Source organism: Bison bison, unplaced genomic scaffold, assembly GCF_000754665.1.
Source record: "Bison bison bison isolate TAMUID 2011002044 unplaced genomic scaffold, Bison_UMD1.0 scf7180017864461, whole genome shotgun sequence".
Lineage (NCBI taxonomy): Eukaryota > Metazoa > Chordata > Mammalia > Artiodactyla > Bovidae > Bison > Bison bison.
Genome location: NW_011495023.1, coordinates 11,939,588 through 11,953,103, shown reverse-complemented (window position 1 = coordinate 11,953,103; position 13,516 = coordinate 11,939,588). Strand labels below are relative to the sequence as shown.

The 13,516-nt window shown below is 39.3% G+C and overlaps 1 protein-coding gene across 1 annotated transcript in view; it reads right to left on the bottom strand.

The window, feature by feature from the left end:
* Positions 1–13,516, bottom strand: part of HSPA14 (heat shock 70kDa protein 14) — a 26,826-nt gene that overhangs the window by 8,126 nt on the left and 5,184 nt on the right. Inside the window, exons 4-9 of the mRNA XM_010859953.1 lie at positions 7,986–8,034; positions 7,752–7,857; positions 6,733–6,823; positions 5,670–5,774; positions 4,453–4,614; positions 2,712–2,867 (exon numbers count right to left, since the gene is read on the bottom strand). Coding sequence (XP_010858255.1) covers positions 2,712–2,867; positions 4,453–4,614; positions 5,670–5,774; positions 6,733–6,823; positions 7,752–7,857; positions 7,986–8,034 — 669 coding nt within the window. The remainder of the gene's footprint in view (positions 1–2,711; positions 2,868–4,452; positions 4,615–5,669; positions 5,775–6,732; positions 6,824–7,751; positions 7,858–7,985; positions 8,035–13,516) is intronic.

The window sequence follows — 13,516 nt, the reverse complement described above, 5'->3', positions numbered from 1 at the left end:
GTGATAAGAGTGTTTTAACCTACAAACTCCTCTGAAGGTTCTCTAGCCTGCCTGACAGGCTTGTCCGGCCACATGTGATTGCTCACAGCCTCCCAACCGTGAGAGGCACGAGATGCTTTAAACCTTCTAAAAACAGGTTCCTTAGAAAAGTTAGAAAACTATTAGTATAAGTATAATGGGCTGATTAGAAATTGTATTGGTGAAGGGTTTTTCATTTGTTGAGCCAATGTTTGTTGCTAAGTCTCCACATCCCCTTCCCTTACACACGTTAATGAGTATATAAAAGAAATAAGTATTAACCTTTGATATTAATCACGTTAGACCTTAGGCTAAGTAAATTCTTTCCTTAACTAAAACCCATTACACCCTCACCCTATAGGAATGTAACTTTATTTGGTTGGCGTCTGTTTTAAGAATAATCACCCCTGGAGAAATAAGTGTCCTGGTTGACTGACCGTTGTCACAAAGAGAGGGTCGTAAATTGTCAGCAGGCCCCCCCTGGCCAGAAGATGATGTAACACCCCTAAGACCTCTGTATACATTTGTGTGAAGCACCTGACTTTGATAAAGTCAGGACTGCTGTCCCCACGTGACTTTTGTATAACATCTCAGTGTATAAAAACAGACTCTGGAAAATAAAGAATTGGGATCAGTTTCTCGAAATACTGGTCTCCCCATGTCGTTCTCTCTCTCACTCTGGCTGAGTCTCCATCTGGAGCGCGGAACCCGCCATGCTTACTAATTATGCCTGGGCTTCTAAGATCCGACCGGGGAGGCCTCAGTGTCTCCTCTCCTTCGGGAGAACGGAAGGACGCCTGCGGCCTACGTAAGTGGTGCAAACTTCTTGTCTTGAAGTTTTATTGGTCTCCCGCGTAAACCAAGCTACTCAGCCTCTTTTCTCCACTGAATTTTCCTACTGAGCTATCCTTATTCTATTACTCTTTATATCTTTAATTAATATCTAATTGAAGCTATTGTATCCTGACCCTCGCCGACGCTGTCCCTGCTTCGAATACCCTGGATCAGCCGGGGCTGGACCCCGGCACTCAGCAGAGCAATATCATGGGAGGAAAAAGTCTAGGTTATTCATCTACATACAAATGTATATAATATTAAATTCACATAGAAAAATTATCATACCCATAGCCTGCTTATAAGCTGTCAAAAAACCTAAAAATAAATTCTCAGTGTATGGCATTTCTACCAATAAATCTATTGATTCAAATCAAACCATAATTTGGAAATTTTTGCTATTTTTATGTTTTAAAGTTTTAAAAACTGTTTCTCACTACTTTTCTTTATGGTCTGAGCCTCTGCTGCATTTAAGTTTGGTTATTTTGCACCCCCTGAGAAGCCTGAATGCTAGCAAATAAAATAACAAATTCTATTTCCTTCTTAATAACTGATATGAATAAGCAAACATTTACTGAGTACTTGGACAAACTTAGCACTAAGTTAAATATTCTGGAAACAAAAAAAGTATAAAGACTCTCTTGCCCACAAGAGATTAAAATTCAATGAAACAACTTTCTTTTAGGTTGTAGCTTGAAATGTCTTAAAATATCTAGAGAACTTTCTGGAGCCACTGGCCACTTGAGACTACTGAGCACTTAATTCTGGCTAATGCTACTGAGGAAATGAATTTTTAATGTTATTTACCTATTTAATTAACTAAAAATTTTAAATAGCCACTGGTGGCAGTGCTGACCTGGAATCAGGGAAAACCCAGGGAGAAAGAGGGAGCAAGCTACAAGGGCCAGACAAAGAGAGAATTTAAAGCCTAAAAATAATGTAACACTGTATTCTGGATATTCACTAGGCTTCCAAGTCACCTGTTAGCTTGTTGGGAGGTTTAAATAGTGCTAACTCACGGTAGCTATTAGTGTGGTGAGTAATACACAACACACAATGAGAGGACAATGGCCTCCCCTACCCATTCCTGGGTGGAGGTGCAATCATTTGTAACCAATGTTTTGGATTATGGAAAAGATATGAGCATTAAAAATAATTTTATGCACATTAAACCTGTGTTTACTAAATGTCACAAAAGCTATTAAAATTTAAAATGTTGCCAATGGATGACAAAGCAAATAAAACCAAGACAGAGATCAATCCTCAGAGTAAGGTGACAGGTAATGAGCACGAACTTGGGACTCAAACTAGCTGGGTTTGCATCCCAGGTCTGTCACTTACTAGCTGGATAACCTTGGACAAGAAACGAACCTCCTGTGTAAAGTAAGGAAAACAACAGCACTTACCTCATTGGGTTGCTATGAGAATTTGAGAGTTAATACATAAGAATGAACTTAGAATATAGCCTGCCACACAGGGGTAACAGTGAAATAGTAAACAACCACTGATGCATGTGGAAGCCCCACAAAGAACTAGGGACTATACAGGTGGGACTGCTAGTCAAGAAAGGAACTTTCAAGTCTCCCCTTATCATTCTTTCAAAGGCCTGGGATGCTCCTGTCACACACTGCTCCTGGTAGGTTTAACATAACAGGGCAGTCACCACTGACATGATTGCTTTGGGAACAGTCATTTAGTCTGACAAGAGCTGAAAACCCTGGAAGTAGAAACAGAAAAGCTCTCCTTTTATAGTGGGCTAAAAACCTCAAGTGAGAAAATGAAAAATCCGAAGTGAGAAAATTACACCTAAATGTGAATACATTTGGAACTTTTTGAAGTTTTTCGAACTGCAGTTTTACCTGGACACGTTGCAGTCAAAATCCTGACCTTCATACAATGAGTCAAGGAAGCAATTGGCGCTTCCCAAGGTTGACAAAGAATGTTTTGCAGTGTCAGCACCGTTCATCAGCTTCATCATGGCGCGGGCATTTCCTCTCACATCATGTCTGAAGGATCTAAACAAGAAATACAGTTTTTGAAGTTTAAAAATTACTAGGTCATTTAGAATTTATTGTAATTAAAATCTGGATAATCCCCATTAGGATAATTGTAAGCTCATGAATCAGGGACTTCCCTGGTGTCCAGTAGTTAAGACTCTGTGCTTCCACTGCAGGGGGTGCAGGTTCCATCCCTGGTCGGGAAGATCCTGGATGCTGTGCCATATGGCCAGTAAAAAAATAAATAAATAAGCTCAAGAATCAATATTAATACCAGATTTTATTTTTTCAGAATATATAAAGAAAGAGAATCTGAAGAGGGGTCTCAGGAAAAATGAATAACCAATATCCTTAAGACTCTGAATTGCTGGATTGTTTAACCACAGTTATGGACTGCACTGAAGAGGTAGAGGAGCCATCATCTTTTTGCAGATGAGACAAAAGGACGTTGAAGGAGATTCATGCAATTCGGTCAAGTCTCATACTTCACCATTTACAACCATAGCATGATTCTTGCTGAATGGCATAGACTTATCTGTCCAGCATTAAAAAAAAAAAACCTAAAAGTGCTTCTTCAAAGAAATTTGAAACCTATAAAATATGTAAAATTACAGTTCTTCTACTTCCAAGGTGAGTTAACTGTTAAAACTGCTTGCTAAGTGGTGACTGATGGCTCTGCTTTTAAACATGTTTAAAACCCATAATAAAATTAACAGTGCCTTTCCTTGAGTGGGAGGGGCTTCCCTTGCGGTTCAGCTGGTTAAGAATCCACCTGCAATGCGGGAGACCTGGGTTCGATCCCTGGGTTGGGAAGATCCCCTGGAGAAGTGAAAGGCTACCCACTCCAGTATTCAGGCCTGGAGAATTCCATGGACTGTATAATCCATGGAGTCGCAAAGACTCAAACACGACTGAGTGACTTTCACTTTCTTTCACTTTCCTTGAGTTGGAACACCTTTATAACAAAAAGCATCATAGGTCTTTATTGAACAAATGAGAAATTACCACTTTTTCAGGACTTTTTTTTAACCCAGTGTAGTCAAACTGATGAAAACACTACTTTTTAGAGCAGTGATGTCCCAAATATAACCTTTATATATTTGACTCATGATGTGCCAAACAGGATTAGAATTTTGAATGGAATAATTACATCCAGCAACAAAACTAAAATATTCCTTGTGGTAATAGATAGCACATAAGACTGGTTCATTGGAATCTAACTACAACATAATCTTTTACACCTGTAAAAACTGTTCAGAAGGTAGTGAAACCTTACTGCCTTTACCCTCCTTCACCCAAACATAAAAGCAACCACTGACGAATTAGGAAGTTGAACTTGAGATCCAAGTTCATGCAGTTCAGTGTCTGGTGGTCCCTTACACCGAGTGAAAACTCTAAGTATACTGTACGAGGCAGCTGGGTCTCTGCTTTCGCCTGTTTGCCAGGATAGATTGTATAATTTCAGACATGAAAATATCCAGTGCCCTGGAAAAACCATGCCCTCCTTTGAAAGGACAATTTCAAATAAATTCGGTAAAAAAAATTAAACCTGAAGCTAAATTTCAGGTTTATCACCAAACATATCAAGTCCATTAATACTCACCTCTGAAACTCAGAGGCTAGGTACTGTGCTAAGGTTTCTGTGAAGTGGGTACCTCCAATGTTATCATCAGTGTTTGTTGAAAGAACACGGTATATTCCACTGTTAACTTCCATGACACTGATAGATAAGGATGTTCCTCCAAGTTTGAACACCAAAATGTTGCTAAAAAAAAAACAAACCACGAGTAAGTTATGAGAGAATCATAGTATTGTAAAGCCAATTTTGATTTCTTAAACTAAGAAGTCATTTAGTTTAACTCCTGTAAATCACAAATGAGAAAACTGAAGCTCTTATGGGAGAAATTGAGGTGTCCATGGTTATCACTTAGGAATGAATCAAGCCTAGAAACCAGATTTCTGATTTTAAGTCAAAGCTCATTTTTATTTAATCCTGCTGGTAAAATTGTATTCTTTCTCACTAATTGGAGTTCAAGACACTAACTTTTCAAAGTAAATAAAAAAGAGATTTACAATTAAAGTAAGTCTAAGAGCATTAAATATAGAAACTTCGTTAATACTCTTAGTTACTACTGCAATGTCCATGTTCTACAAAAGTTAAAACATATGCAAAACTAGGCATTAATTTCCTATGAGTCAAAATCCAAAATTTCTGATATTCTACATTTTAGATTACTTAAATTCCTAGTGATTTATATTAGTTTCTTTGTGAGATATGAATGAAAAGATACAATTAGGGAAAATTAACACATCTGAATTGACATCCCTAAAGTTGCACAATGTGTCAGATCTATTAGGACCAGTTTTACAATTAAATTAGGAGTACATTTTACTATTTCATTATCAAATGAAATCTTAAATTCCCATCCTGTCTTTTCTGTTATCTCCTGCCATGAAAGTCCTCACTGTTTTTCTAAGTATGTTTAATATTCAAATTGGTAGTAAACTTAACAGTGTCCTAGAGCTTCAGTTGTAACTTGGCTGGCTTATAAACTGCAAATCTTCCTTCCTAAAGGGACAAAGTGTTAGATGATAAGAGAAGGGCAGAAGAGCGCAACCTTCCCTCCTGTTATATCTGTTCTCAGCTTTCTAGGACATCTTTCTCATCTATTTGAAAAACTCTAGATGAGGATTTTGATGTCTTTCCATCTATAAAAGCTTGGAATGACTGCACTATATAACAATCTCTATTGAAATAACTGCTATCATCTAAAATGTTTTCTACACTGAAAAACTTAAAGCTGAAAATATGGTTTTTACCTTTTTCCAGTGGGGGAGTCCTGTCCAATTCCGTAAGCCAAAAGAGCTGCAGACGGTTCGTGGATTAACCGCAAAACATTAAACCCAGCAGCTCGGGCTGCTTCCCTGTGGACAATGTGCTTTTAATCAATTTGGTATCGCATGTTCAAGTCTACATTTTTAGAAATGCTCTGCTAAAGATTTTATGCAATAGCAAATAAGATTTCACAAGCAGAACATGAAGGGTAATGATCTTTTAGAAGCAAGATAACAGAACACAAGAAACAGACCTAAGCCTTTAAGTGTAGAGATTAATTTCTCTTTAAAATAATAATGTTCAGAGTCTATTTTCTTGACAAAGAAGACAACATGTGCCCATATTAAGGGAAAGAAAGCTCTCCAAATGCTTGAGCTTACAAATTTCAGAAAGAGATTAGGACATATTTTATAATTCATTTCAGAGTTAATACAATACATATTTATAAAACACTTATAATACATTTCCAATTTCTTTACTTTAGGTTCACAGCTTTAACATTCCACAAGTACAAGTAAACAAAGCAATTCTGTGGCCCAGAAGCAAATCAGATGTTCAACAAAGCCCTACAAGGAACTCTATCTACAGACCAAAAGACTGGGTGCTTGCCAATTACATTTGCATAACAACTTATGAAAACTAGATACAATTTTTTGTTTAGATGTTTATCTAGGTTAAAAAAAAACTCAAATACTTTCTAAAATTGCTTATTTTTATACAATTCCTACATAAGCCTTAATTACAATACACTAAGGCAAAGTGATTCACAAACGTCAACTTAATCTGGTCATCAAATGTTTCCAATCAAAATAGCAAGGAAGATATTAATACATGCGGTTTCAGGTTCTTTTGACACTTCATAAAATATAGGCAATATTAATGATTATTACCACGATTTTACCACAGGATTTACATATATAAATATATACATGATATACAAACACAACATTTTGTGTAAGGTATTTTCACATATAATTTTACCTTTTACTATATAGCAATGTTGTGAAATTTATATTTCCTTTAAGAGAAACTTCATATTATACTTACCCAAGAGCACTTTTTTGCTTTTCTCCAAAATCAAATGGAACAGTAATGACTACATCATTGGCATCTGAGCCCAAGACAGAATGTGCCGTTTCTGTATACGAAAAAAAATTTTTTTAGTTCATGAAACTTAATGTGGTAATCATGTCATGACATACATAAGTCAAATCATTACACTATACCCTTTAGTTATATAGTGCTGTATGTTAATTATATCTCAATAAAACTGGAAGAAAAACATAAATTCTGACAATACACAAAAATGTCAAGTGATACTGAGGTTTATTTTTTTGTGCCAAAGATCTTTTTATTATAAAGATTTTCCAATTTGTGAGGCTGTCCCACCCCACTGATCTCCTTCTCTTGTTCTCTTAAACTGTGCACTACTTTCTATGGTTTTGGTATAGTTCGTGGACATGTGACTAGGTACTTTCTAAAGTGTGTAGTTCTCAGGCTTCCAAGTTTCAACCACCTCCCAAATGAGATGGGCCCCACTGAGAACGGGCTTCTGATGCACAAAGGTGCAGCCCAACTACCATAAAAGGCTGCCCTCCATCCCAATTACTTTCATCACAGATTCCAGAGCTGAAGTAAGCCTCGTCAACAACCCACTCCAGAAGTCCTCAAGTTGTTCCACAGGAGGCTGCTCAGCTCCAAGCTTTTGCCTGAAGTGATAAAGCCAGACCTACCTAATCTGCTTAAACACTGTGGAGATTGTACTATCTTGAGGGAGACATAATAATTCACTTTTCACCAGCTTACTGGCCACTTTGTCTTTAGAAGTTTTGAAAACGCTGATTTGGCCCCATCCATTTACATTTCTTCCGGGGAAACCACAGTCAAGGAAAAGAAGTCGTCTAATCAAGGTCACATGGCCAGTTAGCAGGCCAGTCAGGTCTAGCATAATTTAGGCCTCCTCACTGCACATCTGCTCAATCACCCTGCTTCACTCCAGATCAAAAAACACCTCTAGCTTTTTTAAAAGGCCAACTTTTAAAAAGATCTTTTCCTTTGCTCAATACCTTTCATTTTACTAAATATCAGTCTGGCAACATCTTCTGGGCTGACAAATTTCTTTTCTTCTCCAGTATCTATTTCATATAATAACTTCCCATTTTTTTCAATGACCTGTGAAAGAAGTGTGTTAAAATAAGAAATGATTTTAACAAAATACAAAGTTTCAAATCAATATAATTGGGTCACGACCTTGGCAGTTATTCTGTGTAACAGGGAAATAATAATAGAAGCATACTCACTAAACATTTACTTTCCGTGATGTATTTCCGAGACTGAGGATCATCAGAGCTGTCCATAAGACAAATATAAATATTTATATCATCATCATTGATATGTAAGTTTTAAAGATTATATTCTTCAAACCAACAAATATAAAAATATAATTACAGTAATTCCATGAAAGCGTTAATCTTCACATTTGAAAGTAAATAACTCTTACTTGTTCTGATCTTACTATCAATAGATGTTATACATTTGAGAATATTTTCATAGTATCAATTACTTTAAGTCCTATAATATCATATCTTTGATCATATCTCAGAGCCAAACCACTGAGATTAAAAAGGACAAAAGGAGGTAAAACCTCAAACCGGAATACCTAACACCATCTTTGTTGCTTGGTTTCTGAACATGAATCAATGTCTGAAACCTAAAAGCACTGAGCAAAAGTATGAATATTATTATATGTAAAAGTACAGAGTACTACAAGTAGATAGATACTGTCCTATACAAAGTAGGTACTCAAGAAATGTGTATGGCAAGGAAAAAACTAAGACAATGGGTATTACGCTGCTCAAAATAGTAATACAAATTAATGCAGACTAGTGCAGATTACAAAACATTTCCACTGGATCTTCCCAGCACTTAAGTGGGGTTAGTTTGGCAGGTAGTATTCAGGAGTAACAGATTTATAGACAGTCAACAACTTACAAGCTGATAAGGGGAAGAGTCAGTACTTGATCCCAGGTCTTCTCTACCAGGCTAGGTAGACTGCCTTGCAGTGAAGACAGTGAACTACTAAGGTACTTTTGCCTTGAGCAGGGATAAAAGTCTGATTCTTGGCCTAATTTCATCTATAAATGAAGATAAGGTCAATCCTTCCACTTAACCCTTCTTGCAAGGGGCTGCAGCTATTCTGTCCAGAGACCAGTCTTAACTGTTTAGTAGGAGGAGATGAAAATTAACAGTGGCTCTTCACTGAAGGGTTACCAAACATGAGGGCCCTAATCTGTGTAAACAAGGGGGAAATGAAAGGGACTTAAAAATGGGATTAATTTGGCTTAGAACTTTGTTGGCAATATTTGTAGATTCCTCCTATCACCTCCACTATGAAAGGTAAGCAGTTTGTCTGACGTCACATGGCTAATTAATAGCACAACTGGCTGGAATCCAGATCTTTCATATAAAGTTTAGTATTCTTTCCATTAATTCCTGCCCTCTTTTCTAAACCCAGTATTTATACCATATCCTGGACAAATATTTTAAGGATAAGAAAAAAAAGACTAAGTGTGCCTATGGTAACTTTTTCCCCCATCAATGCTGTAATGTTGGCCTGACATGTAGTGGTTTAGATGCCTTTAGAACAGAATTTAAGTCAACCAGGATGATTTCTCTGAGTATGTTATCCGTCACTCAGATAATTTGCCAGAAAAGGGTATTTTAATGGCTTTAAATGGAATTTAATGAACTCTTAGAAATGGCAGTTTTGGACCTGATAGGATTAATGGGACTTAAAGGACTTTTAGAAATGGCAAATTCTTTCTCAACTGAGGGTCTTGTTCATTTGAGGACAGAAAGCACATGTAGCTCTGAAGGTCTCAGAGAGGTAAGGTCCTGGAGGTTAGCCAGTGGATAAGCAGAAAGCAGAGGATGGAGATGATGGACAAATGTTCACAGTAGCACCAGAAAGTAGTGGACTGACCCACATCTGTGTACAGATAGCAACTTTATTTGTCCACACCAGGATCAAGTCACTTCACAGAGAGACAGAGGGTGGTGGGAGGCTGGTATACACAGCACCATTTACTTTGCAGGCTTCGGGAGGCAGAGCATCACTCCTACCAGGGCACCCTGGCCTTCATCCTCCTCTTTCTTGAAGGGCCCCTTGCAATAGGCAGATCCTCACCCCACACTAACATGCTACTGGGCTTGTTCCCCGCACCATCCCAGCACAGAACCTGTTACAGCCATCTGTCCACTGGGTCCTCATGCAGCTCCTATGAGGTAGCTGGGATGGCCTCCCACTGCAGAGGGGAGGGGCCTGAGGTACAAAACAGTAAAGTGACCTGCTTGTGGACAGATGGGGAGTCCCAGCTGGGCCTAGAGCTCAGGCACGATATCTGGGCCTGTTTTCCTCCAGTCTCCCTTTATTACAACTTCCTCCTCTGAACAGGCTTTGGCCTGTTATTCTGTTGACTTCTTTAGGATCTTTCCCTTTAATTTTATTCCCACCTTCAAGTTACTTTACCCTTCAGGTCTGCACACTACTGCCTCTAAAGTTCAACTTGACCATCATGCTTTAGCACTTCTCTTCTCTCCAATAAATCCCTGCCGGAGTACTTTGCTACCATTAAGTGATTAATAGAGTATGGGCCTAACTGTTTCAAGTACTTCCTTAATTTTTCAGAAAATCTAACTATCTACAGGTAGTGTTATCCAGTTGTAACTGAAATGGATCCCTCTACATAAGGGCCTAAAACAACACAGAAGAAAATTAAAAAAAAAATTATCTCCATTTCCAGGCCTTTTTAAAGCAAGGAATCTATGTCTGGGTATGGAGTTAATACAAGTCCACGAGAAGTCATAAATATCAATACTGTAGAATCTTTCCTTAAAATACAACTGTTAGCAGTGTTTCAAACATACATTAATATGCTGCTGTGACTGAAAACATGGCAATCATAATTTCACTTTGTCTTCTGTTATGCTATTCATCTAATTTTCTGGAAGGTACGAGAAGGTACAAACTTCTCTTTAGAGATAAATAAACTGAGGCACAAAAAAAAGACAAGTGATTTGCTCAATGTAACAAAGTGTGACAGCATCAGAACCCAGGAGTTCTAACTCGATTCCAGTGTAGTCTACCTCACGCCTCCTCCATAATCACTCGTTCACCAGAGCAGCTTGCCTGCCTGCCATCTGTTCCTGGTTCCAGGGATGTTCCCACTGTGGTTTGGACCATTTCTCCACCTAATGGTATTTCCAGCATTTAGGTAAGCAACTGAGCTGCAAAACATAAAACAAAACCTCTCCCAACAGGCCTGTACTTTTTATTTCACTCTCTAGATTACAGGAGGGCTTCCCTGGTGGTTCCAGGGATAAAGAATCTGCCTGCAATGCAGGAGACACAGGTTTGATTCCTGGATCAGGAAGATCATTGGAAAAGGAATGGCAACCCACTCCAGTAGTCTTACCTGGATAATCCCATGGAAAGAGGACCCTGGCGGGCTACAGTCCATGGGGTCACAAGAGTCAGACATGAGTCAAGAGACTAAACCACCACCACCACCACCACTAGCTTATAGGAAAGCTTTTTAAATTCCAAGTCTGCTTTTTATATTTCTTGAAATAACTCATGTCTCTTATGTCTCCTGCATCAGCAGGCAGGTTCTTTACTCCTGAGCCACCTGGGAAGCCCAAATAACCACTAAGAGCTTTAAGTCAGGTTAATGATGGTCAGTTATGGCTTCCCTTCTAAAGTAAGTTGGAAGCCTGGCTCAATACCATCTATCTCCTGTAGGAAATGTGTGTGTTTCAGAGAGAAAAGGGGATGTGTCTGTGAAGGGCTGGTGCTTTTAAAAAGAGTTATCTGTTGCAGGCTTTCCTTATTCATACCACCCTCAACCGTTACCAAAGCTATTCTCTTCTAATAATATGCCATTAACAAGGTGAACTTTTGTTTACACTTTGTGAGAAAAAGTGACTCTGGAGTTTCCTAGAAGAAACATTTTCTCAGTCTTGCCTTTTGCAACATTCTAGACAGAAAACAAAGACACAGAGAACAAAATTAGCTACAAGTATTTGGGAAGCTTATATAATCCAAATTGTTTCCATGATCTCCAAATGACAAACCAAACCTAAAGATATATAAGTATGAATATAAAGAAACCTAAACATGGAATGCAAAGAATTTACTTATAGGGAGTTATTTTATAAGATAGCCAATTTCTCATCAAAGATTATCAACATGAACCAAAACACATGATTGTGGCTTCCTATCAGTTCTGAACCATATCCATAGAGATAGACTAAGGACAAGTAAAATAGAGGCAAAGATGGTTTGACTATTCAGTGCTTGCTAGTAGTTATGTCACAGACACAGCAAATATAAAAAGGGACCAACACATGTTATGTCTACATTAGCCTAATGAACTACAGAGAGGTTTTAAGAACTGAAGATTGTAAACTCCAGGAAGCAGTCAAGTTAAACTAGTAGAGATTTAAGCAATGAGGTCATGGTGTACAACCCTAATCCTGTATCTTGTCAACTACTGTGCCTCACCCCAGCCTTCTCTCAGCCAAGGTCATATGCTTTAATAACTTACATGTGTATAGTGCTTTAAACCCTTTCACATCTATTTCAGCCATCTGATCCTCACAACAACCCTGTGAGGTAGGCAGGTTTAGCAGCTGAGGAAGCTGGTGTATAGAGGTAAACTAAAGTGTCTCCCATCAGTGACAAAGCTAGGGCTAACTAGCTCTGTGGCCTTGGTTGCATCCTTTTTCTACTGGGCCACCCCTTGCATTTCTAAAGGGTCTTTCAACTAGTGGAGACACCTGGGAGCAGCCACTAGCACATATGTTCCTACCACTCCACATATTAACCGTTCATCCACTCTTTTTTGTCTGAGGACATGGAAAAGGAGCTGGGGTATCAGGAGGCATTGGTTGGACCCAGGCTCTGCCAGTGTAGGAAATACACTCTTGCATGATCAGCTCCTAACTTTTGGTGTTTGAAATTAACCTCTGAAGCAACTTTTCAAGTCCTAGCTGGAAAGCCCCGGTTGCCTCTTCCACTGCTGTGGCCAAGCGTCTGACTGCAACCACCGCATCCCTGCGGAGCTCGTTGGCAGTGTCCTGCTGAGCGCTGGCCTCCTCGCCAATGGCAATCAGCCGATCCAGTTTTTCTTGCTCCCGCTTTGAAAGTTCTCGTGCCAACCTCCTGTTTTCTGCCAGCTCGGCTGCAATAGTCCTGGCCACTGACCGCCTTCTTCGCCGGGCCCACCTGGGAGGGGGCTCACTGGTCAAAGGTCTATCCCCACCAGAAACAAAAGGAGCCCTGGAGGAGGAGGCTGGAGGCTGCTGTGCGGAGGCCACCCCGTGAATGTTTCGGCTGGAGCTGGAGCAGGGGCTGGGCTCACCGGACACAGCCAGTCTGGTCATGGGGATGCTCTGACAGGGGGCAGCTGCACCTCTGAAAAGGTGATGAGAGCTGCTGTAGCTGGGGGTCCCTTGAGAGCACCCTGCAAAACAAAGCAACAATGTTGCAGAGAGGACATTCCTGCTATGGGAATGCTTGGAGCCAGCTGCAGAGTTGAGACACAAGGACAAAACCAAGGCATCTCTCTGCAGGGGGTGGGGAAGAATTCATTTTCTCATGCGGATATTTTGGTCTGCTACAATAGTATGTCCAAAACATCCCCCTCTGCCTTCCATGGAGCTATCCAACCCTTTCTACAGCCACAAGTTCCTAAGTCCCCATTATAAATAATGCCCAAACTAGTTTGGTTCTAAAGAGTACTTGAGGTTTAAAAGAGTTCTAATATCATAC